The 27,192-nt window shown below is 49.0% G+C and overlaps 3 protein-coding genes across 4 annotated transcripts in view; 2 read left to right on the forward strand and 1 right to left on the reverse strand.

Moving 5' to 3' along the window:
* The window catches only part of ZSWIM5 (zinc finger SWIM-type containing 5), a 169,261-nt gene extending 160,143 nt beyond the window's left edge, over positions 1-9,118 (forward strand). The window contains exons 12-14 of the mRNA XM_052636819.1: positions 6,813-6,976; positions 7,453-7,534; positions 8,256-9,118. Of these exons, the coding sequence (XP_052492779.1) occupies positions 6,813-6,976; positions 7,453-7,534; positions 8,256-9,118 (1,109 nt within the window). The remainder of the gene's footprint in view (positions 1-6,812; positions 6,977-7,452; positions 7,535-8,255) is intronic.
* Positions 9,119-11,921: 2,803 nt separating this feature from the next.
* Positions 11,922-15,380, reverse strand: UROD (uroporphyrinogen decarboxylase). Of its 2 annotated transcripts, XM_052636832.1 has the most exons (10): positions 15,218-15,356; positions 14,419-14,531; positions 14,218-14,297; positions 14,080-14,142; positions 13,666-13,863; positions 13,401-13,562; positions 12,912-13,049; positions 12,644-12,744; positions 12,495-12,561; positions 11,922-12,155 (listed from the first exon to the last, which is right to left on the reverse strand). In XM_052636832.1, exons 1-10 carry the CDS (start codon positions 15,235-15,237, stop codon positions 11,994-11,996), a joined length of 1,104 nt encoding a protein of 367 aa, XP_052492792.1. In that variant the 5' UTR covers positions 15,238-15,356; the 3' UTR covers positions 11,922-11,993. The 2 variants fall into 2 exon arrangements, with proteins under 2 accessions (XP_052492792.1, XP_052492793.1); XM_052636833.1 differs by lacking the exon at positions 14,419-14,531 and having other exon boundaries at positions 15,218-15,380.
* Positions 15,381-17,896: 2,516 nt separating this feature from the next.
* Positions 17,897-25,897, forward strand: HECTD3 (HECT domain E3 ubiquitin protein ligase 3). The gene is made up of 21 exons (XM_052636820.1): positions 17,897-18,336; positions 18,488-18,648; positions 18,880-18,972; positions 19,052-19,187; positions 19,433-19,548; positions 19,632-19,745; positions 19,889-19,971; positions 20,409-20,574; positions 20,787-20,868; positions 21,539-21,721; positions 21,871-21,923; positions 22,094-22,158; positions 22,319-22,422; positions 22,688-22,807; positions 22,916-23,005; positions 23,933-24,139; positions 24,365-24,494; positions 24,577-24,651; positions 24,772-24,853; positions 24,996-25,067; positions 25,227-25,897. Exons 1-21 carry the CDS (start codon positions 17,968-17,970, stop codon positions 25,309-25,311), a joined length of 2,586 nt encoding a protein of 861 aa, XP_052492780.1. The 5' UTR covers positions 17,897-17,967; the 3' UTR covers positions 25,312-25,897.
* Positions 25,898-27,192: the final 1,295 nt, after the last annotated feature.

Raw genomic sequence — 27,192 nt, forward strand, 5'->3', positions numbered from 1 at the left:
AATAAAATTAACGTATCATCTAGCAGTTCCACTCCTATGTATATACCCCAAAGAATTGAAAACAGATTCAAACAGGTACTTTATATACCAGTGTTCACTGCAGCATCATTTGCAACAGCCAAAAATTGGAAACAACCCAAGTGTCCATCAGCAAATGAATGGGTAAACAAAATATGGTGTATATATATACAGTGGATTATTAACATTAAGTCATTAAAAAAGAAACTATGTTCTGATAACATGTTACAACATGGGGGAAACTTGAAGACATTATGCTAAGAGAAATAATTCAGACACACCAAAAGTAATTTTTGTATGATTCCACATACACATCACTTCATGGGAAATAGATGGGGAAACAGTGTAAACAGTGTCAGATTTAATTTTGGGGGGCTCCAAAATCACTGCAGATGGTGATTGCAGCCATGAAATTAAAAGACGCTTACTCCTTGAAAGGAAAGTTATGACCAATCTAGACAGCATTTTCAAAAGCAGAGACATTACTTTGCCAACAAAGGTCCATCTAGTCAAGGCTATGGTTTTTCCAGTGGTCATGTATGGATGTGAGAGTTGGACTGTGAAGAAGTTTGAGCGCCGAAGAATTGATGCTTTTGAACTGTGGTGTTGAAGACTCTTGAGAGTCCCTTGGACTGCAAGGAGATCTAACCAGTCCATCCTAAAGGAGATCAGTCCTAGGTGTTCTTTGGAAGGAATGATGCTAAAGCTGAAACTTCAGTACTTTGGCCACCTCATGTGAAGAGTTGACTCATTGGAAAAGACTCTGATGCTGGGAGGGATCGGGGGCAGGAGGAGAAGGGGATGACAGAGGATGAGATGGCTGGATGGCATCACCGACTTGATGGACGTGAGTTTGAGTGAACTCCGGGAGATGGTGATGGACAGGGAGGCCTGGCGTGCTGTGATTCATGGGGTCGCGAAGAGTCGGACATGACTGAGCGACTGAACTGAACTGAATATACATGTCTAGAATAGGCAACTTAATAAAGACAGAAAATAGAAATTTCCTGGGCTAAAGAGAGAGATGATGGTGAATTGCTGCTTAATAGGTACAGAGTTTCTGTTTAGGATGATTAAAAAACTTTTGGAAATATATGGTGCTGCTATTTACACAATGAATGATATTCCACAATGTTGAATGTGATTAACAGTACTCAATTGTATACTTAAAATGATTAAGATAGAAAGTTTTAGCATATATATTTTTACCACAATTAATAGGTAAAGGGATTAATAAAGAGGCAGTGTTAAAGCAAGCAAATGACCCTAAGTACAAACATTAAACAGTACTGGGTTTCATTTTAATCCTAGTACCTTTAGGTACATATTTAATTCTTCTGTGACTTGAACTTCTACACTTTACCTTTCCATATGAAAATGAAATGAAAGTCACTCAGTCATGTCATATTTTGCACTAAAAACAGAAGCCAGGGCTTAAACAAACCACACATATGAGGTATTGTCAACACTCTCACCCCTACTTTCCATACCCTGTAGACTACCAAAGTAGCTGCACTAAAAGCAAGAAGAGTCTGGAAAAGATATTCTCCCAGGAAAGCATGTGTACCAGCTGAGCTAATTTGTTATTTTCATCTCTAAAACTGTTTCTTAACCACAGTCTGATTCCTTCACCAACAACATAGTAAAGGATAGAGAAAGTTATACCATGTTAACACATATCAAGAAAAACCTGGAATCCCTGTATTAAACAAAGACTTCAATAAATGGAAAATTATCAGGAATGAAAGGGGGCATTACACAGTGATAAAGGAGTCAGTTGTCCAAAAAGTCATCATAATCTTTACTGTATATGCATCTAACAGCAAAGCATCAAAATATGTGAGGGGAAAACCAATAGAACTGCAAAGAGAAATGGAGAAATCCACCTTTACATTCAGAGAATTCACAGTACCTCTTATCAATAAGTGATACATCCAGCAGGCAAAAAAATCAATAAGTTATACTTGAACACCACCATTAATTAACTGAATCTAATTAATATTTATAAAATACTTTTATCAAACTACAATAGAATACACATTCTTTTCAAGCTCACATGCTGGAATGTTCACCAAGATAGACCACATTCTGAACCATAAAACACATCTCAGTAAATTTAGAAGAATAGAAATCATACAAAGTGTGCTTTCAGATCACAGTGGAATTAAGCTAGAAATTATTAACAGAAGGATAACTGGAACATTCCCAAAACTATGGAGTTTAAACACACTTCTAAGTAACACATGGATCAAAGGTGAACTCTCAGGAATTTTAATATTTTGAAACTAAATGGAAGTTTAAAACTAAAAAAAAAAATGCAACTAATCAGAAATGTAGGATGCAATGAAAGCAGTGCTTGGAGGGAAATTTTATGGCATTAAATACATATGTTAGAAAAGAGGTAATATTGCAAATATTCCCTCACACGTTAGAATGGCTATTATCAAAAAGACAAAAGATGTGGAGTACACTGTTGGTGAGGATGTAAATTGGTACAACAACTATGGAAAACAGGATGGATGTTTCTCAAAAAATTTTAAAAATAGAACTACCTTGTACAGTATGTACCATGTATGGTATATGGTACAGTAATCAAATAGTGTGGTATTTGCAAAAGAACAAGCAAATAGGTCCATGGAACAAAATAGATAGCTCAGAAATAGTCTCACACAAATACAGTCAACTGGCCTTTGACAAAGGAGCAAAGGATAGTATTTTCAGCAAATGGTACTAGAAGAACTGTACATCCACATTTTAAAAAATGAATATAGACACACTGACCCTATACCTTTCATGAAAATGAATTCAAAATGTATCATAAACATAAATGTAAAACACAAAATTATAAAACTTCTAGAAGACAACGCAGGAGAAAGACTAGATGACCTTGTGTTTGACAGTAACTTTTTTTGACCACACTGTGTGACCTGCGGAATCTTAGTTCCCTGATCAGGGATCAAACCTGGGCTGCCTGCGGTAGAAACGCAGAGTCCTAACCACTGGACCTCCAGAGAATTCCCAGAAATAGCTTTTTAGATACAACACCAAAATTAGATATAGCCGATGAAAAAAACATTGGTAAGTAGGACTTCATTAAAATTTAAAACTTATATGAAAAACATTGAAAAGCCACAGCCTGGGAGAAAATATTTGCAAAACAGTATCTAATAAAAAACTTGTATTCCGAATACACAAATAACTCTTAAAACTCAAGAATAAAGAAAACAACTGAATCTTAAAAAGCACTAAAGACCTGAACTGATGCCTTACCAGATAAGATATATAGATGTCAAACAAGCATGTAAAAAGATACTCACCAGGACATGTCATGTTCAGTTCAGTTGAGTTCGGTCACTCAGTCGTGTCAGACTCTTTGAGACCCCATGAACCATAGCATGCCAGGCCTCCCTGTCCATCACCAACTCCCAGAGTCCACCCAAACCCATGTCCATTGAGTCAGTGATTCCATCCAGCCATCTCATCCTCTGTCATCCCCTTCTCCTCGTGCCCTCAAATCTTTCCCAGCATCAGGGTCTTTTCCAATGAGTCAGGTCTTCCTCGTATCAGGAGGCCAAAGCATTGGAGTTTCAGCTTCAACAACAGTCCTTCCAATGAACACCCAGGACTGATCTCCTTTAGGATGGACTGGAAATACAAATTAAAGCAAAAATTATATACCACTATATACCTGTTAGAATGGCTAAAATCCAAAACACACCACCAAACACTAGTGCGGATGTGGAGCAGCAGAGACTCATTCCTGGTGGGAATGCCAAAGGTTCAGCCACTTTGGAAGAGAGTTTGTCAGTTTTTTACAAAGCTACACATGGTCTAACTATATGATCCAGTAATCATGTTCCTAGTTATTTGCCCAAATAAGTTGAAAACTTACACAACTGTCCACACAGAAACCAGCACGCAAATGTTTATAGCACCTTTATTTGTAATTGCCTAAAAATGGAAGCAAACAAGATATCCTGCAGCTGGTGAATGGATATACAAGCTGAGGTAGATCCACACAGCGGGATATTATTTACCAACATAAAGAAATGAAGTGCCCTTCAATAAGTGGTGCTGCGAAACTGGACAGCTACATATGAAAGAACGAAATTAGAACATTAACTGTACACAAAAATAAACTCCAAATGAATTAAAGACCTAAATATAAGACCGGAGACCATAAAATTCAAAACATAGGCAGAACACTTTAACACAAATCATAGCAGTGTCTTTTTTTTTTTAACTGCATCCTAAATCAAAGGAAAATAAAAAATAAACAAGTGGGACCTAGTTAAAAGCTTTTGCACAGCAAAGAAAATCATCAGCAAAATGAAAAGACAACCTACTGAATGGGAAGAAATACTAACAAATAGAGTGACCAATAGGGAATTAAATCCAAAATATACATTTCATATGAACTAACATAAAAAAAACAACAACTTGATTTTAAAAATAGGCAGAAAACGTGGCTAGAAATTTTTCCAAAGAAGTACAGATGGTCAACAGGCACATAAAAAGATGCTCAATATCATTAATTATTAGAGAAATGTAAATTAAAAACCACTATGAGATATCACCTTACACCTGTCAGAATGATTATCATCAAAAAGAACACAAATAACAACTGTTGGTGTGGACGTGGAGAAAAGGGAACCTTTGTACACCATTCGTGGGAATGTAAATTGATGCAGCCAGTATGAAAAATGATATGAAGGTTTCTCAGAAAATTAGAACTACAATATGACCCAGCAGTTCCACTCCTTGGTATATAGCCAAAAAATGTAAAACACAAATTGAAAAAGATACATGTATACCAATGTTCATGACAGCATTATTTACAGTAGATAATAAATAGAACCAACCTAAGTGTCCCATCAAAAGATGAATGGGTAAAGAAGAGATGGTATAAATATATAATCAAATACTGCTCAGTCATAAAAAGAGGAAAATTTTGCCATTCACAGCAACATAGATGGAATCGAAGGGTGTTCTGCTAAGTAAATTAAGTCAGAGAAAGACAAATATTACATGATATCACTTATATGTGGAATATAAAAAATACAACAAACTATTGAATATAACAAAAAAGAAACAGACTCACAGAGTATGAGAGCAAACTTGTTAACAGTGCGGGGAGGTAAGGTGGGGAGGAGGGTCAAGATGGGGTAAGGAGTTTAAGAGGTACAAACTACTATGTATAAAATAAGTAAGCTACAAGGATATATTATAGGAATATAGCTAGTATTTTATAACTATAAATGGAATATAACCTTTAAAAATTGTGAATCACTATGTTGTATACCTGAAATGTATATAACATTGTACATCAACTAAAACTAAATTCAAAAAAAAAAAGCTACCAAGCCATAAATAGACATTTAAGGAAACAAATGTATTTTGCTTCCTGAAGGAAGCCAGTTTGTAAAGGTTACATACTATTCCAAATCTGCGACATTGTGGAAAAGTTAACATTATAGAGGCAGTAAAAAGATCAGTAGTTTCAGAAGCTAAGAGAAGAGGGATGAACAGGTGGAGCACAGGAGATTTTTACAGCAATGAGTCTATTCTCTATGACATAGTAACGGCAGATCCATGATACTATGCATTTGTTAAAACCCATAGGATTGTATAACACAGTGGACCCTAATGTTAACTGTGGACTTCAGTTAATAATAATGTATCAGTGTTCATTCAATGTAAGATGTTAGTAATAAGGGAAACTGAAAGGGGAGAGAGGGGGATATGTGAGAACTCTCTGTCTTATCTTCTCAATTTTCTGTATACCTAAAACCACTTTAAAAACATAAAGTCAGGGTTTCCTTGGCTGTCCAATGGTTAGGACTCTGCTCTCGCTACTGAGGGCCTGGGTTTGATCCCTGGTTTAGGAACTAAGGTCCCACCAAAAACAAAAAAAAGAAGTCTATTAAATGTCTTATTTGTTTTTAAAGAGGATAGAAGGAAAAAAGGTGATCTCTCAATCCTGACACCCAAAGATAACTACTACTGCTAAGACAGTGTTGAAAATATCCCTGCATATTTTCTGTTCATTTATGTGCATGCACACACATATTACCTGTACACAAATTGTTTATAATTCCCTCCACAACCTTAAAAGGTTATTGTTTCTATTTTATAGATGAAGTAACTGGTCTGGTACGTGGCTGAACTAGGTTCATTTCCCAATGTATTTTACTCCAAAGCCTGTACACTCTTAGCACTGCACCTCTTTGTAAGACATAAGACCTACTTTTTCTTCTATCTTTATTTCACATTTTACCCCTTCAGAAGATAACACCAGTCTTTCATATACCCTACTGCCTTTACGTCATATGGTACCCATGGCATTCCTACAATGTATTCCATAACTCTGTGCACTCATACTTGCCTACTGGATAAGAAGTGGTAGCCCAGCTCCAGGGAACTGTACTGAGAAGCAGACCATGGGACTGGCATACTTTCTTGGCAGTACTGTGGCTTCCTTCTCCTGTATAAGTAGCTCTCAAAATTCAGGTGTTAGAAAAAGTTATTTCTGGGACCTAAAGATCCTGAGGGGAAAAAAGGGTAAGGGGTCAAGGCCGATGAAAAGGTGGAGAGAAGTGAATTTGCATGGGTGCCTGGGGAAGGAAGGAGCCTCCAGTGGGTTCAGTGGAGATAAAGCTTGACCACCCCAACCATTCGGAAGCATTCAGTGCATTGATACCAGCCAGTTCAGCCAGCACCTATTGTGATCAGCTGACTGTTCAGGGAAGCTTTAAGGAAGACCTTGTCCCTGCCCCTTCTCTTGGTGCCTGTAGGGGACACTCTGAGGCTCCGAACAATCCTGGAAGCAATACAGAAGCACATCCATTCTTCTTCCCTCATCTTCAAACTGGCCCAAGATGCATTCAAGATTGCTACTCCCACGGACAGTAGTACAGATGGCACCCTGCTCAACGTGGCCTTGGAGCTGGGGCTACAGGTATGGAGGAGGAGTGGGCCATCCCGACTTTAAACTTCTGGCCTAGTGACAGGGAGTTAAGATCCCATGAGGACTGGAGTGGGTATGGGCCAGGTCTGATTCTTTCTGTGTCCCCAGAACATAGCTTCTAGGCTAGTCACAAGGTCAGGACTCAATTTTGGGCTCTGTTTTGAAGTTAAGGCCAGTTAAGCAGTATAGCCTTAGGCTCCACAGGGTCCCCATTTTTTCCCTACCCACCCCCATTCCTCCAAGTCAAGGTGTGATAATAAGGGGTTTATACATTACAGGTCACCAGAGAAATCTTCTGATTGGTGGCAGGATGGGGCAGAAATTAAACAAACCCATCTGTACTCCTCAGGGGAGAGATGGTTGTTTAAGGCATAAATAAATACATGTACATAAATGAATGGCAAAGAGGAGGGACAGGTTATAGCAGTTATGCTTAGTCCGCTGGGAATGCCACTTTTTTCACCCAGGTGATGAGGATGACCTTATCAACCCTCAACTGGAGGCGCCGGGAGATGGTGCGGTGGTTGGTAACCTGTGCTACAGAAGTGGGTGAGTCTCCCAGCTCCTATGCCCCCAGGGGAAAGGATTCCTAGGCCCTACTCTTGGGACAGGACAGTGAATCCTTAGAGCTCTCATATTCCTATTATTGATGGCCTAGGAAAGGATGAGGCTGCTGGTAGGAGAAGATGGCCCTGTTCAGCCTGACCAAGCTCTTCCCTCACTGCTTGGATCGTACCCTGAGGGCAAGCAGCACTCTGATCCTCCGATAGAAACATTCTGAAAGAATAATTTTCAGCCACCAGTACTCAAGTGCAGCCTTAGGAGTTGTTTAGTCCCAGTTCCTGTCCATGCTTCTGAGAAATCCCAAACAACTTGGAGGCTCAAGACCCCATCTAGTGCCCAAAGCCCCAGCACAAAACTCTGCCCTGAGAGGCTTCACTTCAGCGAGAAAACCCAGGGGCAGATCTGAGACGCCTGCCTTGGAGCAGGCAAACCACAGGCTCTGTTGCTCCATCCTTGTGAGGGGCTAAGAGCACCTGCAGAAACTTTCAAACCTCTGACCTGGGGGAAGGAAGGGATAGGAAGAGACCTCACATGGGGTCTGGCCACCAGGGTTGCCCCCCTAGCCCTGGTTACTGCAGATCATCTCAGGGCTGCTGAGGAGAGAGAGCTTGTCCCTGCAGGCCAAGTTCTCACCCCAAATGGCAATCTGAGTAGACCTGGATCAGGACCCGGAGGCCCATGGCTGAGCACAGCCTCTCCTTGACAGGTGTGCGGGCCCTGGTGAGCATCTTGCAGAGCTGGTACACACTCTTCACCCCCACCGAGGCTACCAGTATTGTAGCTGCCACAGCCGTCTCCCACACCACCATCCTGCGCCTCAGTCTTGACTATCCACAGCGGGAGGAGCTGGCCAGCTGTGCTCGCACCCTGGCCCTGCAGTGCGCTATGAAGGATCCGCAGAGCTGTGCCCTGTCGGCCCTTACCCTATGTGAGAAGGACCACATCGCCTTCGAAGCAGCCTATCAGATCGCCATCGATGCTGCGGCTGGCGGCATGACTCACTCACAGCTGTTCACCATCGCCCGCTACATGGAGCTCCGTGGCTACCCGCTACGTGCCTTCAAGCTGGCCTCACTGGCCATGAGCCATCTCAACCTGGCCTACAACCAGGACACCCACCCGGCCATCAACGATGTGCTCTGGGCCTGCGCCCTCAGCCACTCCCTGGGCAAGAATGAGCTGGCGGCCCTGATCCCCCTGGTGGTGAAGAGCGTGCACTGCGCCACAGTGCTTTCAGACATCCTTCGGCGCTGCACGGTGACTGCTCCTGGACTGGCCGGCATCCCAGGCCGCCGCAGCTCAGGAAAGCTCATGTCCACTGACAAGGCTCCCCTGCGCCAGCTGCTGGATGCCACCATCAATGCCTACATCAACACCACACACTCGCGCCTGACGCATATCAGCCCTCGCCACTATGGAGAGTTCATTGAGTTTCTGAGCAAGGCCCGGGAGACCTTCCTGCTGCCGCAGGATGGCCACCTGCAGTTTGCCCAGTTCATCGACAACCTCAAACAGATCTACAAAGGCAAGAAGAAGCTGATGCTGCTGGTGCGAGAGCGCTTCGGCTGAGAAAGCAGACGGTTCGCTGCCAGGGCAGCGTGGGCTCCCAGGTACCATCAGGTCAGGCCACGGACACAAGCATTTGTCCACCCTGAGAGGACTCTGAGCACCTGTGGCTGAAGCCAGAGGACCACAGGGCTAAGCATGGGAGAGTCCAGCTGTAGGCAGCATGCCTGCCTGGGCAGGGTTCTTACAACAGCCCACTGTCCCTGGAGGAGCAGGGCCCTGCAGACCGATCAGTACCCACAACATTCCACCTCAGGCCCTTGTATCCTGCGTGTCCTGGGCATTGCCCCTCTCTCCCTTGGCAAACACAGAACACTGTTCCGTCTCAGGGATTGCGTAACCAGAGAAACAGAAGCGTCTATGGTACTGTAAATACTATAGTCTGTGTGTTGCCAATTATGTTGTAAAGCTGTAACTATTTATAATTCTGGTTCTAATTTGATGGGTACTTGAAGTAGCTGTGGGTGGGAAGATAGGCTTGTTTTCTGAGGAGATTCACAACCATTTCTCAGGTTTCCCTTGCAGAGTATATTCTGTTGGCAGTGGAAGATTGGGGGTGGCAGGGAGAAAAATGGCCAGTTAAGAGGAAATCTCAAGTCTAGTCTATGCAGAAACCCAGTGATGGGTGAGGAGGCCCAGTCTGGACTTAAGACTTTCACCTCACGAAGCCACGAGGACACGGAAGCGGTTGCTCCTGCCTCACACAGCCTCTCTAGGAGTCTGACGAGTTCCTGAGAAACAGGTGAAGGTGAACGTCTGGGAGGCCACTGAGCTCATAATGTTCATCTGCTCTGGACACCGTTGTGTTAGTGTCTGGTTTCATCTCTAAGTGTGCGTAGAGACCTGAATGACTAAATATGTGTGTCTGTGTGCACTGGTGTATCTATGTATACATATATGTATGTGCACATATATGTGTATGTGTCAGGTCTGTGTGCTGGACCATATGTATCTGTATACATATATGTATGTGCACATATATCTATATGTGCACATATATGTGTGTCAGGTCTGTGTGCTGGACGGTGGGTTTGTATGTGAGGTTATGCACATGTGTGAGCATACTGTAGTACATATCTGTGTGTCTGTTGCGTTTGCTGATGCATATTTAGCCTGTGTGTATCTGGCCACATGAGTGCACGTGTATAAATCTGTTTGGCCTGTCTCTGTCTCTGTATGAGTAACTGTGGTATTTCCACATGTAGGTTTGTCTGTGAATTCATGTTCTAGGATCTGCATGAATGTGTCCCTTCTTTTTGCCAGATCTCTCATCCCCATTCCTCTGTTCTCTCGCGCCGGCTAAACACGTTCCCCATCTCTGTGGCTCCTGTACTCATCGACACCCAACAAGCTTCTGAGCACTAACTCCCTCTGCCGAGTGGCTCCTTCAGCGCCACATTTGTCTGCTTCCCCTGCACCTGCTTTCTTCCCCTGCCTTTCTACCTCAAGCTTCTTTGCCCTCTTCTGCCACAGTCCCATGGGTCATTGACTTGGAGGCTGCAGCTGGAATGCATCTGGCCTTGCCCTGACTAGTTTCTAGCCCGGGTGGACAACCCTCTGCTCTCTCTGACTGGCCTCCACAGTGTGTCATGCTCCTGCTGGCTTCCTGCCCTCTCCTCGCCTGGAATTGTTGTGGGAGATGGCACGGGCATTCAGAGGAGTCCTAGATGCCAGTGTCTTGGTGTTTACTGTTTCCTGTCTTAGTTTCCGAGTAGGGGGCGGGGTGTGATAGGGAAGGGGTGGTATAGCTAGAGTGTGAACTAAGGACCTGTCTGCTTTACTTCGCTTTCTCTGACAAACTATGTCACTTTTTTTTTTCCCTCCACACTGACCGTAAATTTGTATTTGCTGTTTGTGGCTACTGAAGTCTTACTGTTCCGTCATGGACCGTACAACCTCTCAGCCTGATAGGTTGGTTAAAAAAAAAAGACACCACTCCCATTTCTGTATCACAATTGCCGTTTTTTAGCAAGTATGTGAACTCACAGTGCTTTTCTATGAATAAATCACAGATCACAGAAAAGATCATTTTTCTAAAATCAGAAATTGTGTTATTTCAATAAATGGGGCCCTTCTCCATATTCTCCATCACCCTGGCTGGGACAGGGAGCTGGTTAGGCCTATAGCACAGAGGGTTCCTAGCACTCTACTAAGATGTGGAATAACAAATGAAGAATTTCCTACTGCACCAGACCGCTTTCCAGAGCTCACAGGCACATCAGGGCCGGACCCCAGAAAGTAGGTACCATTATGATGAGCAGAAACATCAAGATACTGAGAAAATTAGAGGGTATACACAGAAAAGAAGCCTATTGGTGTCAGAAGCCTTCTCAGCTCCGTGATGCATGTCTAAGCAACTCAGCCGATCTTTATGCCCTCTTCCCAATTTTTCGGGTCAAAGCTGAAGGCCTCTCAGCTTCTTCCTGCTCACCTAGACTCCATCTTCCTCAACAGGCTTTCCTGAATATTCTAACCGTTTCTGTGTCCCTTTCTGATCTATACACTCTTCCTCCCCAGACACGAAGCCCTGGCTTCACATGCTGTAGGGACCCCATTTCCCTGCACATGTCACAGCTCCCACTCCTAGGAAGATCTATACAACCCCATGTGGCTCTGGGGCTTGGATATCTGAGAGCACATTGGTGTCAGGGCCCTGACATGAAGTCTGACAGTGCCTAGGCATTGATATCTGAGCTCCAAGGACTTGTGGGAGAGGATGCAAGAAGCAGCCCAGGGAAGGAAGAGGCTAAGAAGGAATGGAGGATAAGGGCACAGATCTTTCACAAACAAAACCACATGCAAGACTCCAACTCTTGAACTTTTATTCTCCTGGAAACAATCATCTGTGTCAGTGGGACTTCAGGGAAAATGGGCACACTCAATTCTGTCGAAGCAGGCGAGAGTGTTTGTGCACGGCATCCACAAAGGCTCCCACATGTTCCGGGTCCATGTCAGGGTAAAGTCCATGGCCCAGGTTGGCAATGTAGCGCTGTGGCCCAAAGTCATTCAGCATCTGCTGCACCAGCTTCCCAATCTCCTCCTGGGGGGAACAACAGGGCACTGGCTACAGGGGGGCCAGCATGCCTCTGTCCTCCCTATACATAATAGTGACACACATACATGGAGGCACTCAGTATTACTCAGTCATTCAAAAAAACTTTATCGGAGCCCTAGTATGGACCAGGCACTAAAAAAAGCCAAATGACGAAATCAATGAAAAGAAACTCTTGCCTTCCTAGAGTCCATGTTGTGAATGGAGTAGAAGGGAGGGATAAACCAATGATGAAAACACACACATGGTAATAAACACAACCACATCCAGAACCATGAGAGTGCAGAGACAAAGTCACCAACACACACACAAGAACCTGGTTGTTACCTCAGATGCATACAGGGCACAGGGGTCCAGGTTGCCCTGCAGGGTCACCGTCTTTCCCACGCGTTCCCTGGAAGCAGAGTCAGGGCCCTGTTCTGGTGACTGCACATACTGTAGCTGTCCCCTGCTCCACCTCACCTTCCATCACTCACCGGGCTTTCTCGGGGGCCACTGTCCAGTCAAGCCCAACCACCTCGTAGCCAGCTTGGGCCAGCTCCTCCAGGGCAAAATGTCCATCCTTAGCAAAGATGATCTGGGGGAAGGGGCAAATCTCAGGCTGCAGAGAGCTTTGCTCTGCTGGCTATTAATAATATACCTCAGTCATACTTCTGCTGCCTTCTAGTGGTCACTTAGTTCCATGCAGGACTTAACCTGATAGCTCCACCGCCCCACCTTCACTCAGCCCATCCCCATCCTTACCATAGGCACTGGTGCCAGGCCTGCCTCCTGCAGCCCGGCCTTCACTCGCTTGGACACATCACGGATGTAGGGCAGTGCAAACTTACTGAACAGTTGTGGGCCAAGATGCCCTGCATGGGACTCAAAGAGCTGCAATGCCTACAATTACAGGGTGTTGAAAATAAATACATAACATACAAAGAGATACACATAGAACGTGCCTCAATTTTCCCCAAGTGACTTCATCCCTGAGATTGCCTAAGCCTATAAACCTTGTTCCAGTCAAAAACTTTTGCCTTCTCCAGATTCCAGTGCTAGCTTCGGTCTTTGAACAGAGCACTAAGCCCCTCTGCCAGTATCTGGGCTTAGCTGCTCCAGCCAGATCACTGCAGGTCAAGCCTCTTTTGTGCCTGGCATTAAGATACCTAGCTTCTCAGGTATAAGAAACTGTACTGTTTCTGGTCCTTAAAGATTAAAGCCCCAGGCTATTGTCTCTCCCTCAGGTCTTACCTGGGCACCAGCAGCCACTTGTCCCACCAGATAAGGGACAAGAGCATCAGTGAGGATGCGAAGCAGCTGGTGACTGGCTTGTGGTCTCTGGTAAAGCCAGCGCTTGGCCTGAGACATGGTGCTTGAGCCACCACCTTCAACCATGTATGTCATCAGAGTCCACTACAAAAGGCAAAAGCCAGATTGACACTTCCTTCCCTTGTCTTCACCCAGACCTGCCAAAGTAACTTCTCCAAACCCAAGTCCCTGCCCTGCTCCATATTACCGGGGCACCAGCAAAGCCAATCAGTGGCACACGCCCAGCCAGCTGCTGTCGAGTGAGGGTGATGGCCTGGAACACATAGCCCAGCTCAGAGGCCACTGTTGCTGGATCCCGGAGGCGCTCTAAGTCCCGCTCTTCTCTTAATGGTTCTGGGAAGCTGGGCCCTTTGCCGGGCACCATGGTCACCTCCATGCCCAGTGCCTGGCAGGGGAGAAAACATCTGGGTTCCCAACCTGTAACTCCTGGAGAATGAGATCTGTTCAACCCATGCCAGGAAGGAGGAAAAGGAGAATGAAACTCGGCCAAGCTCCATCTCCTCCAGCCTATTTTTCCCTCTGTCCCATAAGGGTAAATGCTTTTCTTGAGCCTTGACTGTCCTTTCTGTTTTATACATTTGAGTCAGATCTGAGCAGGTACCTGGGGTACGACAAGGATGTCGGAGAAGATGATGGCAGCATCCAGAGGGAAGCGACGCAGTGGCTATAGGGAACAGAAGACAGATTGCTAGGTGGCCTGCGGAGGACATAAATCCCTCCTCTTTTGTCGACCTCTCACCTGCAGGGTAAGTTCACAGCAGGCTTCTGGGGAGCGACAGGTGCTGAAAAAGTCCTGGGCAGCCCGAGTTTCCCTAAACTCTGCAGACAGAAAAGGTAAGGCAGGGTTCAGCCTTAGGGAACCTCCAAGAGCCCTTCTCTGCCCCTCCAAAACTTTTCACTCTCCAGAGTTTTACCTAGACTCCGAGGCCCTGACCCTGACCTGGTAAGTAGCGTCCTGCCTGCCGCATGCACCAAACAGGAGTGTAGTCTGTTTCTTCTCCCCAGGCTGCTCTCAGGAAGGTGTCATTCTTAAGCTCCGGAAAACCCTGAGGTCTGGGGATCAAGAGGAGGGAAGGGTAGGTCTCAGTAAACCAGGCTGGGGGTTGGGCAGGGCTTGGGTTCTAAAGGCGGATAAAGTCCATCCAGCACCGCTATCTGCCTTCTCCAGACCAGCTACCAAGCTGCGCCTCTCCGCCGATTCTGCCCTCTCTTTGCCTATCAGGTGGTGTACAGGACTAGAAGGGCCGGTGCTGGGGCCTTTACCCTACGCATAGTCCCAGTTTCCCCAGCCTCCCCAGTTTTTCCCTTCCCACTGGAAGGACTAGGAGAGTGGGGGTGAGGAGACGAAAACTCACTTAGGAGAACTGGTGGGGGGAGAGCATGTCTCTGGAACAAGGGTATCCAAGGGCTAGTTCCAGGGCTGGAAGGTTTTGGGGCTGAAAAATCTCCAGGCGGGGGCGGGTAGTATGGGGGAATCAGAGATGAAAGTCCGAAATGGGGATCTTAGTTGAGGATTAGAAAGTCCAAGGGGCGTATCCTAAATTAAGGTCTGGGGTACGCAGTCCAGCTAGGTAGTCCCTGGTATGAATATTTTAAGAATCCATGGTTGGAGGATTTGGAATCCCAGCGACTTGGGTTCTCCGGGCTGGGGAAGAAGGGTATAGGAACAGATTCCTAGGCTGGAAGATTCAGGTCAGAAGCCCCTATGACCACACTGCGTGGTGGTCCAGAGAACTCACCTAGACTCTTTCGCTTCCATGATAAGCTGTCGGTAAACGCGAGCACAGTCCCCGTTATAGACTGAATCTGAGCCTGCCCTCTGCCCAGACTCCGCCTCTTCCAGGGATGAACCAGGGCAGTCGCCATATTGAAGGTCACATGATCAGACTCCCGCTACCGCTCCTGGGCTGCCCCAGCTGCTGCCGGTAGGACCCCACCCCTAGTCTCTTCACCGTAAAGTCCGCTGTAGCGACGCAACAACAAACACATCCACCCCCACCCCCCCAAAGAACTTTGCTGTAAATACACTTCGCATGGTGTGAGGAGTTCGCTCTCCTCTGACAGCCTGGGAATCCCAGAAAACTCGGCCCAAGGCTCACTTTTCACTCCCACTCTCCACGATTCTAATAATTTTATGCCGGGCTCAACCAGCCACAACTGTGGTAGAACAAAGTTGTACAAGAAACTGAAATAATTAAACATTTATACTACCTAGAAAGAGGCGGGCACTATAGTAGGTGCAGAGGTTACAGTGGTGAACAAGGCATTTTCTTCCTCTAAGGAGCTACAGACTGATGAGGAAACATAGAAATCAGCAATCACAATGGTAAATGTTTTAAAGGGAAAAAGCTAGACGCAAGTAGCAAGGACTCCATTTAATTGGGGAAAGCAATGGGATATTACAAGCAAAGGAAACAGCATGTGCAAAGAGAAGATGCAAAACAGCAATTGGGTTAATGGAAAACAGGATATCAAGCTAGTGGATTTTAATAATCTGGAACTATCCACAGAGTTCAGCTCATGCAGGCCTTTGTTAAATGCACGTATTCACTTTATCTTGTAGTAGTGTGACAGGGTACAAATAGCTTGGAGAAAGCAGAAGAGAGGCACTGTGTTCCCAACTTACTAAGGAGAAAAAAGTGGAAAACTCTCAAAATCACATGGGATTATTTATTTCTTGATACCTTTATTTGATAACTATATCAAAACAAAGTTTCCACCCAAGTGTCCCTCAACAAATGAATGGATAAACAAAATGTAGTGTATTTATACAATGGAACATTATTCAGCCATAAAAATAAAATTCTGATACATGCAACAACATTGTTGTAACATTATGCTGAATGAAATAAGACAGACACAAAATGGCAAATACTGTATCATTCCACTTACATGAAATATCTAGAATAGGCAAATTCATAGAGGCAAAAAGTAGATTAGAGCTTTAGTAGATTAGTCCCCAGGGACTAGGGAGTGGGGACAATGAGGAGTTATTGCTTAAGGATACAGAGTTTCTTGTTTGGGGTGACAAAAAAGTTTTGGAAATAGATAATTGTACACTTTAAAAAAACGGCCAAGACTGCAAATTTTGTTATATGTATTATTTACTATTAAAAATTAATGTTATATTTAAAAAACAGTGATTTGTACACTTTATATGATATGAATTACATCTCAGTAAACTTTTCAATAAACAAGGGTGGGGGTGGGACAAATTTTCCTTTTCCTCCATGATTGTACATCACTCAGTTCAGTTCAGTCCCTCAGTCCGACTCTTTGCGACCCCATGAATCGCAGCACGCCAGGCCTTCCTGTCCATCACCAACACTAGACAGCATATTAAAAAGTAGAGACATTACTTTGCCAATAAAGGTCCGTTTAGTCAAGGCTATGGTTTTTCCAGTGGTCATGTATGGACATGACAGTTGGACTGTGAAGAAAGCTGAGCACCAGAGAATTGATGCTTTTGAACTGTGGTGTTGGAGAAGACTCTTGCAGTCCCTTGGACTGCAAGGAGATCCAACCAGTCCATTCTAAAGGAGATCAGTCCTGGGTGTTCATTGGAAGGACTGATGCTGAAGCTGAAGCTCCAGTACTTTGGCCACCTCATGCAAAGAGTTGACTCATTGGGAAAGACCCTGATGCTGGCCTCCCAGCATTAGGAGGAGATGGGGCAGGAGCATTGGGGGCAGGAGGAGAAGGGGACGAAAGAGGATGAGATGGCTGGATGGCATCACCGACTCGATAGACATGAGTTTGGGTGAACTCCAGGTGTTGGTGATGGACAGGGAGGCCTGGCGTGCTGCGATTCATGGGGTCGCAGGGAGTCGGACACGACTGAACGACTGAACTGAACAACTTCTGTACGTGGTTTGTTTGTTTCTGCCTCCTCTCTTCCCACGTTGGCCTTTCCTCTCATTTAGTTTAGAATTACTGGGAGAAACTGGATAATGATCCCCAGTGCCCTGAGGTTAAGAGTAACCACTAAGAACAAGTCTAAATTACTCAAAAGTCCCGTCAGCAGCCAGGCTGGGGAGGGATCATTTTCCCAAACATTTTAGTCACACTGCTCCTAGGATGGGAAACCTGACAGGATAGCTAACAGATTCTTAAAGATTCAGCTGGTTGTAGTGAGGCTCACTGGGAGCAGGGAAGCTCCAGAAGGTCGAAGGAATAGCGTTTCGGGCTCGATAGGATGGATGGTGGCTTAAAGGAGAGCAGTAGCAATGGGAATGGAGTGGGGAGATTGATCAGGTAGAAACTTCGGAACTTGGGTCTGGCTGACTGAGTGGAAGGTACAGAAATAAATAACAGGATTCAGTACCCAAGTATACAGAACACTACCGCGACACATGAGGTGCGCTTAGTCCAGAACTTACGGCGAAGGCTGGTCGAGGGCGGGGCTGAAGGTGGTGGGAAGCTCTGTCTGCTGGTTCTGCCGAATCTCCTGCGCCCGGATCGCCCCCGGGCTTCCCCGGGCCGTACCGCCATGGCTGGCCCGGGTCCGGGCGCGGCCCTAGAGTCCCCGCGACAGCTGCTGGGCCGTGTACGCTTTCTGGCGGAGGCAGCGAAGAGCCTCCGTGCCGGGCGGCCGCTGCCGGCGGCGCTAGCTTTCGTGCCGCGCGAGGTGCTCTACAAGCTTTACAAGGACCCGGCGGGACCGTCGCGCGTGCTGCTGCCGGTGTGGGAGGCGGAAGGCCTGGGGCTGCGTGTGGGAGCCACGGGCCCGGCCCCCGGTACCGGCTCCGGGGCCCTCCGCGCGGCGCGCGACAGCATCGAGCTGCGGCGCGGCGCTTGCGTGCGCACCACAGGCGAAGAGCTGTGCAACGGCCACGGGCTCTGGGTGAAGCTGACCAAGGTGCAAAAGACCCCGGGGCCAGGGAAGCCCCTGGCTGTTCCCCTCCCCCATATCGAGCTGACTTAGCGTCCGGTGCCCTTCGCCCTGGGCTGGGCAGGGCGGGCCGCTGGCAGTTCCCTGACGGCTGTCCTCGTCTGGTGCGTCCCGGCAGGAGCAGCTGGCGGAACACCTGGGCGACTGCGGGCTGGACGAAGGCTGGCTCCTGGTGTGCCGCCCAGCCGAGGGCGGGGCCCGCCTGGTACCCATCGACACTCCAGACCACCTCCAGCGGCAGCAGCAGCTCTTCGGAGTGGACTACCGCCCGGTGCTCAGGTCTTGCGCTGGGATGGGTGGGGTTTGCTGGCCGACTGCCAGGCCCTAGACTGGCACAGCCCGGGCGGTGTGATCTGATAGGATTGACAGCAAAAAGGGCGGGACCTAAAGGGAGCTGGGGTGGGGCTTCTGGAGGCATGGTTTAGAGGAGCCGGAGCGCTGGAGAAGGCTCCAGGGTCTTCTGCCGCCCGCTGAGGTCTCCATATCCCGTTCCCCATTCTGCGCGCACAGATGGGAACAGGTGGTGGACTTGACATACTCGCATCGCCTGGGATCAAGGCCTCAGCCGGCCGAGGCATACACTGAAGCTGTACAAAGGCTACTGTGAGTAAGCTGGGATGGGCTGGGGAGGAAGGAGCTCCAGGTCTGGGCCCGACCTAATTAGGGACTTGGGGTCGCTTAGCTATGTGCCCCCGACGTGGACCTACGAGTGCGACGAGGACCTGATCCACTTCTTGTACGACCACCTGGGCAAGGAGGATGAGAACCTGGGTAGCGTGAAGCAGTATGTGGAGAGCATAGACGTTTCCTCCTACACGGTGGGTGCTGGGACTCCTCCCACCCCAAGCAAGATGTAGTAACATCCTGCTAGATTCGGAACTCTTACCTCTAAGCCACAGCCAAACCTGAATCCCCACAGGCCAGACTCAGTCCACCCCCCAGTCTTGGAAGTCCTATAGGAATCCCTCGACACTTCCACCCTTACCAGATGGATTTCCAGCTCAGCTCCACTGTGCTTTCTCTCTTGTGCTCCCTGGCCCATCCACCTCTCTACCCTCCCCAGGAGGAGTTCAATGTGTCCTGCCTGACAGACAGCAACGCGGACACCTACTGGGAGAGCGATGGGTCCCAGTGCCAGCACTGGGTACGGCTGACCATGAAAAAGGGCACCATTGTCAAGTGAGTGGGCTCTGAGCACAACAGGGTGGGTGAGCCACGTACCTGTGAGTGTAAAGACACATGTGCACCCTCTTAACCCTCAGGAAACTACTACTCACGGTGGATACCACAGATGACAACTTTATGCCTAAGCGGGTGGTGGTCTATGGGGGTGAAGGGGACAACCTGAAGAAGCTGAGTGACGTGAGCATTGACGAGTGAGTGAACTGATCTGGGCTGGGAGGTGGGACATGATCCTGGCAGCAGGATCTGACCCAGCTTGGAGTCATAAGGTAGACTGTGACCCCAGCAACCCCTGAAGACAAGGGGTTTCCAAAGTTCCCCGTGTTCATCCCCTCAGGACCTTGATCGGGGACGTCTGTGTCCTGGAGGACATGACTGTCCACCTCCCAATCATCGAGATCCGCATCGTCGAGTGCCGAGGTGGGGCTTAAGGCCATGAGGAGGGAAAGGGAGGCCCAGCATGTAGATGGGGGTTAGCTGGCAGTGAAGTGAAGGAGATGGACTTGGAGTTGGGATAAAGGTGACAGCTGAACTAGCGCCAAGATCTGAAGCTTTGGGGCCCAAGCCAACGGGATGGTGCCGGGTATAAGCCTGCCTTAAAGCCATAGAAGTGCGTGGGCTCACCTGGAAGAGGAATGGAGTTGGGACCTTCAGGCATCCCCATATTATAGTGGTGGACGGAGAAACTAGCACAGAATATAATCGTCAGAATCGGGCGATAGAAGGGGATCCCAAAGGTCCCGAGTGTCTAGGGGCGAAGGGTGACACAAGGCTGAGCACTGAAGAGCCATTCTCAGGTCCCGGGGCCAAAGAGGCAGCAGGCGCCGTAAGTGAGCTCACTCTGACTCTTCCCCCAGATGACGGGATTGATGTGCGTCTTCGAGGGGTCAAGATCAAGTCTTCTAGACAGCGAGAATTAGGGCTAAATGCAGACCTGTTTCAGCCCACCAATCTCGTGCGATACCCACGCCTAGAAGGCACTGACCCGGAAGTACTGTACCGCAGAGCTGTTCTCCTGCAGAGGTGGCTGTGGTCCTGGGCCAGTTAGTCCCTCCCCTGACCCCCCATCCTGAGCCTTTTGTCTGTGTGGAAGAGATCTTACATTGTATGCTATTCCACTTCAAGAGGCAGAGAGCCCCTGGGCCCTGCCTTCTCCTGTCCCTGTGTGTTGAGGGTGGTGAGTGGGTCTTGCATCTGTGACTTCAGCCACAATTATCTTTACCCACCCTCCCCAGATTCATAAAGATCTTAGACAGCGTCCTGCACCACCTGGTACCGGCCTGGGACCACACGCTGGGCACCTTTAGTGAGATTAAGGTGAGCCTGACTCACTCAGTGCTGGTCTTGGCAGTGGGCACCCCTTTCTGCAGTTGTTCACGCTTCATCAGAAATTTCTTAGATCTACTCTAGGCCTAGACTTTTGCTAGGCTCTGGGAACACAGGAAGAAAGCCAGATACAAATAATCAAAATGTAGTGTTTAGGGTCCTATTTCCCAGAGAGTATGTGACGTACACAGAGCTTGGGGAGGAGAGGTGACAGCATGGACAGGGCAGGCTGTATGAAAGGTGCCCACTGGGAGTTCCTAGCTGCTCAGGATGACTTGAGAGAAGCATAGCCATAGATGTGAGTGTGACATGGGATGAGGCAGGAGGAGGTGGGCAGGAGGCTGGCCCTGGTAGCCGAGGGCACCGGGGCCAGATTTTGTTCCTGGTCAGTGGAGCCATTGGGACGTTTTTATGTAAGGTAAAGACAAAGTTGGGTTTTTATGTAAGGTAAAGACAAAGTTGGGTTTTTATGTAAGGTAATGACAAAGTTGGGTTTTAGAAAGCTTCCCCTGGTGGCTGGACTAAGGGAGAGACTGAAAGCAAGGACCAGGGATAGAGTAGGCTTGAACTGGCCCCGTGGGGTTGGAACAGAGAAATGTTCCAGGGCCTGGACAGAGGCTGACTGCCTGCTGGCCCCGCTCTGGCCGCCTCTCCCTACCAGCAAGTGAAGCAGTTCCTGCTGCTGTCACGCCAACGGCCAGGCCTGGTGGCCCAGTGCCTGCGTGATTCAGAGAGCAGCAAGCCCAGCTTCATGCCACGTTTGTACATCAACCGGCGCCTCGCCATGGAACACCGTGCCTGCCCCTTACGGGATCCCGCCTGCAAGAATGCTGTCTTCACCCAGGTCTGGACCACCTGGGGTCAGAGCAAGGGCGGGTCAGCAGGGGAACTAGGGGGCACTGGGCCAAGAGGGACCTGAGCAAGGCCTTTGGGCAAGAGTGGGGCCGGGTCTCAGACGTTCCCACAACTCCCTCCCCTTCTCCCTGGCCCCAGGTTTATGAAGGCCTCAAGCCCTCTGACAAGTATGAAAAGCCCCTGGACTACAGGTATGGCTGTGGGGCAGGGGACCACACATGGACCCATGTCCACCCACACACTGCCTCTGGACCCCTCAGTGTTACCCCTCTGTAGCCCCTACTCCTGGTTGGACCCTGGGCTGGTGGGTCATCCTGAGCCCTAGCCCGGTGTAATGATAGAGACTTACCCCTCCTTATAGGTGGCCCATGCGCTATGACCAGTGGTGGGAGTGTAAATTCATTGCAGAAGGCATCATTGACCAAGGTGAGGCCTTGAGGGCCAGTAGCAAGAGGCCTGCCGTATTGAGAGTGGTTGGGGTATCTGGGGTGACCAGCTAAGCCAAACAGGGGACTTGCTTCTTACCCCTTCATGGGGGCTGGGGCTCTTGTGTGCCTCAACTGAGAGCATCTGTCTGTCCTTTCAGGAGGTGGTTTCCGGGACAGCTTGGCAGACATGTCAGAAGAACTGTGCCCTAGCTCGGCGGACACCCCTGTGCCTCTGCCCTTCTTTGTACGAACGGCCAACCAGGTAAGCCCGCACCCCTACCTCCCAAGTTGTTTCTGCTGTTCTGTCTCTGCAAACCTCCCAGGTGCCAGACTAAGCCAGAGAAGGAGCAGGGAGAGACTGAACTGCCCGGGGCAGCTTCTGGGCAGACAGGGAAGGAGCCATTGTATGTTCAGAGGGCTCCTTCAGGGCCCCTCCGTGGAAGGTGTTCAGGGAAGTCGTTGAGGCATCTGGGGTAACACAGAAGGGTCCATTACAGGCCATGCTGACAGCTCTGTCTCGGGGGCAGGGCAATGGCACAGGCGAGGCCCGGGACATGTATGTGCCCAACCCCTCCTGCCGGGACTTTGCCAAGTATGAGTGGATCGGACAGCTGATGGGGGCTGCCCTTCGGGGTAAGGAGTTCCTGGTGAGTAGCGTAATCTGCACCCAACCAGCTTAGTCCTGGCTCTTGGAAAGCAGAGCCAGCCAAACCCGGGCAGTTCAGGGCACGAAGACAGCAGTGTTTGTCCCACAGGTCCTGGCTCTGCCGGGTTTTGTGTGGAAGCAGCTCTCTGGTGAGGAGGTGAGCTGGAGCAAGGACTTCCCAGCTGTGGACTCTGTGCTGGTGAGTTAGGGCCTGGACCAGGTTTCTCTGCCCAGCTCTCAAGCTTGTTGCACCCCTAGGCTGTCCTGAACCTTTTCGTACCACACGTGTTTCCCCTCGCCCACCTCATGTACTCCCATAGCTTCGATTCCTGTCACTGTTCTGGTGACCCTGAAAGGACTGCTTCTCTCTGGACCCAGCCTCTCTGCTAAGCCGAGGGCTATATATCCATTTACCTACTGGACTTCTCTGCCAAGATGGCACCTTGGGCTCAGCACACTCTTCATCCTCTCCCTCTAGGGCTCCCTCTCGCAGTAGCACCACCACCCACCCCTCCCCTTGCCAAGCCGCTCAGGGTCATTCTTCACTCCTCTTTCTCCCTCACCTCCCACATTCTGTCACATCTGCCTTTGGAATCTGCCCACCTCTCCCGTCTCCCTTCTGTCCCTCAGGTTTAGTCACCTTCCTTCCTGATCCAGCCACTGATTGCATGTCTCCCTTCTTACCCATCTGATCTCCATAACCCCTTCAATGGTCCACCCTGGGCTTAGGATAAAATGCAGAGTCTGAAAAGGCCTTAACATGACTCCTGTATCTCTGGACACTTGCCCGGTTAGGTTCCTCAGGCCTTTTGCTCTTTCCACCTTTTTTTAAGATGTTCTCTCTCCTGACTTCTTGGTGGCCCAGCCAATTCGCAGCCAATCCTTTGGGTCTCAGCTTAGATGCCACTTCCCCCAGGACACCTTCCCTCATCTCCGTGGCTGGTCAGGCATCGTCTTGATGCTGGGCTTCACAGCCCGTCTACTAACCCCCTCACTGCCCTCACTGCCTGCATAACAACCGCCTTGCCTGGCTGCCTCCCCTGCTTTCCTGTGAGCTTCTTGAGAAAAAAAACAAGACTATCTCCACAATGAAAAGCTGACCTTCCTGCCTCTCTTCAACCCCCAGGTGAAGCTCTTGGAAGTGATGGAAGGAATGGACAAGGAGACATTTGAGTTCAAATTTGGGAAGGAGCTAACATTCACCACTGTGCTGAGTGATCAGCAGGTGGTGGAGCTGATCCCTGGGGGTTCCGGCGTCGTGGTGGGATATGAGGACCGTTCCCGTTTCATCCAACTGGTGCAGAAGGCACGGCTAGAAGAGAGCAAGGAGCAGGTACTACCCAGAGGCCAGTGGAACAGAGAGCTGTGGACTCTCCCAGGAGCCAGAGCCCATCCCGAGGGGCCACCAGAACCCAGCCCCAAGAGCTCTGGCCCCCACTGCTGATCTGTGGGGCACAGAGGTACTTTATCTCTGTGAGTGGAGGCCAGGTGTCCCCACCACACCCAGAGCTGGGAGTTGTGCCATCTTCTCCAGCCAGGCCTTCTCCCTTCTCCCCAGGTGGCAGCCATGCAGGCAGGTCTGCTGAAGGTGGTGCCCCAGGCTGTGCTGGACTTGCTGACGTGGCAAGAATTGGAGAAGAAGGTGTGCGGGGACCCAGAGGTCACTGTGGATGCCCTGCGCAAGCTCAGTGAGTGTGGGGCCGGGCAGCACAGTCCCGGGGTAGGGCTTCAGGACCCAAGAATGAATTCTGTGTGGCTTTGTCCCACCAGCCCGGTTTGAGGACTTCGAGCCATCTGACACCCGGGTGCAGTATTTCTGGGAGGCACTGAACAACTTCACCAACGGTCAGTGGAGATGGCAGAGGACTGCCTGGGTTCAGACTCCACTCCTGGGATACAGAGATGGGGGAGGTGGTTGAGTTTCCTCCACCAGCACATGGGCGCTGATTTGCTTCTCCTCTTCAGAGGACCGGAGCCGCTTCCTGCGCTTTGTCACTGGCCGCAGCCGTCTGCCGGCCCGAATCTACATCTACCCAGACAAGCTGGGGTGAGAGCCGATGGGGAGGGGAGGTCTAGTCGGAAGAGCCTGTGGCTGGCCTTTGCCCTCTGCCACACACACATTCCCCCGTCAGACCGCTGCCCTGTGCCCCTCCAATTCTTCCTCATCTCTGGTCCCTCCACACCCCCAGCTATGAGACCACAGACGCGCTGCCCGAGTCTTCCACCTGCTCCAGCACCCTCTTCCTGCCGCACTATGCCAGGTGGGTTCCCTAAGTTCCAGCCTGGGGAGTGGGGCATCGGGGAAATGTGACATCCTAGGGTGGAGGAGGGCTTCAGGGTACAAATTGGACTCCCAGAGCCCCTGGTCATGATGGAGGAGCCTCTACATCAGGTGCTGAACAACTCCCTGCCCCCCACAGCGCCAAGGTGTGTGAGGAGAAGCTCCGATACGCTGCCTACAACTGTGTGGCCATTGACACCGACATGAGCCCTTGGGAGGAGTGAGTCGGCACCAGGGGGCAGTCGCGGGCCTGCAGGACTGCGCCTGCGCTGGTCCCATGGGGTCTCCCCCTGAGCACCCAGCGCAGACAGCTTACCTGGACCAGCGCAGTATGAGCAGAAAACGCCAGTGCACTGCACCCCTGGGTGCGGTTGAAGTGGGAGCAGCAGGTTGACACTGGTGGCCCAGCCCCACAGACCCTCAAGCCCTACACGTGCTCGGGTTTGCTTCCAGAGCTATTTCACCTCTTGTGAGAGGAATCTTCCACAAGCCCAGCACAAGCTGCCAGGCCTGAGCTACTTGAAGGGGGCCTTCTTCTAGCTCCCCACCTCATGGACTTTTTTTCAGTTTTCGATTCCTTTTTTTTTTCCTCCATATTTTTCTCTGGTTTCAGCCTGAACTAAAAATTTGTGGGGGCAGGGTTGGGGGGATGGAGGCTCCTCCCCCAACAAATCTCCATGGATGGATACGGAGTGATGGCCATCCTCCTTGGTCACCTGAACCAAGAATAAAGCAACAACTGAACACCCTCTCCCTCACATACTGGTCTTTTCCTCCTCTCCCTCCATCCCCAAGGTGTGAGCTCCAACTTTCTTTCTCCAACTCAGTACCAACTGACAAAGTGCCACCACTGTCCCTGACTCAGAACATAGAGCTACTCAACATTAAACCTCTACTACTGCTGCTGCTGCTAAGTCGCTTCAGTCGTGTCCGACTCTGTGCGACCCCATAGACGGCAGCCCAGCAGGCTCCCCCATCCCTGGGATTCTCCAGGCAAGAACACTGGAGAGGGTTGCCATTTCCTTCACAAATGCATGAAAGTGAAAATTGAAACGGAAGTTGCTCAGTCGTGTCTGACTTTTTGCGACCCCATGGACTGCGGCCTACCAGGCTCCTCCATCCATGGGATTCTCCAGGCAAGAGGACTGGAGTGGGTGCCATCGCCTTCTCCGCTACTGCTACTACACGCTATTCATCACTTCTGCAACACCTGGCTCCCTGTCTGCTGTCTTGACCTCCAAGACCTTGCCCAGGTTAAGGCCAGATATGTCCTCTCTGAAATCTTCAATAGCTCCTCTTTCAGTTCAGTTCAGTCGCTCAGTTGTGTCCGACTCTTTGCGACCCCATGAATCGCAGCATGCCAGGCCTCTCTGTCCATCACCAACTCCCGGAGTTCACTCAAACTCACGTCCATTGAGTCGGTGATGCCATCCAGCCATCTTATCCTTTGTCATCCCTTTTCCTCCTGCCCCCAATCCCTCCCAGCATCAGAGTCTTTTCCAATGAGTCAACTCTTCGCATGAGGTGGCCAAAGTACTGGAGTTTCAGCTTCAGCATCATTCCTTCCAAAGAGCACCCAGGACTGATCTCCTTTAGGATGGACTGGTTGGATCTCCTTGCAGTCCAAGGGACTCGCAAGATTATTCTCCAACACCACAGGTCAAAAGCATCAATTCTTCGGCACTCAGTTTTCTTCACAGTCCAACTCTCACATCCATACATGACCACTGGAAAAACCATAGCCTTGACTAGATGGACCTTTGTTGGCAAAATAATGTCTCTGCTTTTCAATACGCTGTTTAGGTTGGTCTTAACTTTCCTTCCAAAGAGTAAGCGTCTTTTAATTTCATGGCTGCAATCACCATCTGCAGTGATTTTGGAGCCCAAAAAAATAAAGTCTGACATTGTTTCCACTGTTTCCCCATCTATTTCCCATGAAGTGATGGGACCGGATGCCATGATCTTCGTTTTCTGAATGTTGAGCTTTAAGCCAACTTTTTCCCTCTCCACTTTCACTTTCATCAAGAGGCTTTTTAGGTCCTCTTCACTTTCTGCCATAAGGGTGATGTCATCTGCATATCTGAGGTTATTGATATTTCTCCCGG

This window comes from Budorcas taxicolor, chromosome 3 (assembly GCF_023091745.1).
Source record: "Budorcas taxicolor isolate Tak-1 chromosome 3, Takin1.1, whole genome shotgun sequence".
Taxonomy (NCBI): domain Eukaryota; kingdom Metazoa; phylum Chordata; class Mammalia; order Artiodactyla; family Bovidae; genus Budorcas; species Budorcas taxicolor.

Excerpts from the sequence above, each read along its gene's own strand:
- UROD (XM_052636832.1), bottom strand. The coding sequence starts at position 15,237 with ATGGAAGCGAAAGAGTCTAG. Across the intron at positions 14,143-14,217 it reads GCTGTGAACTTACCCTGCAG|CCACTGCGTCGCTTCCCTCT; the intron begins GTGAGAGGTCGA and ends TGTTCCCTATAG. Across the intron at positions 12,562-12,643 it reads GTGGCCCCCGAGAAAGCCCG|GGAACGCGTGGGAAAGACGG; the intron begins GTGAGTGATGGA and ends CTCTGCTTCCAG.
- HECTD3 (XM_052636820.1), top strand. The coding sequence starts at position 17,968 with ATGGCTGGCCCGGGTCCGGGCGCGGCCCTAGAGTCCCCGCGACAGCTG. Across the intron at positions 18,337-18,487 it reads TCTGGGTGAAGCTGACCAAG|GAGCAGCTGGCGGAACACCT; the intron begins GTGCAAAAGACC and ends GCGTCCCGGCAG. Across the intron at positions 23,006-23,932 it reads CAGCTGTGGACTCTGTGCTG|GTGAAGCTCTTGGAAGTGAT; the intron begins GTGAGTTAGGGC and ends TTCAACCCCCAG.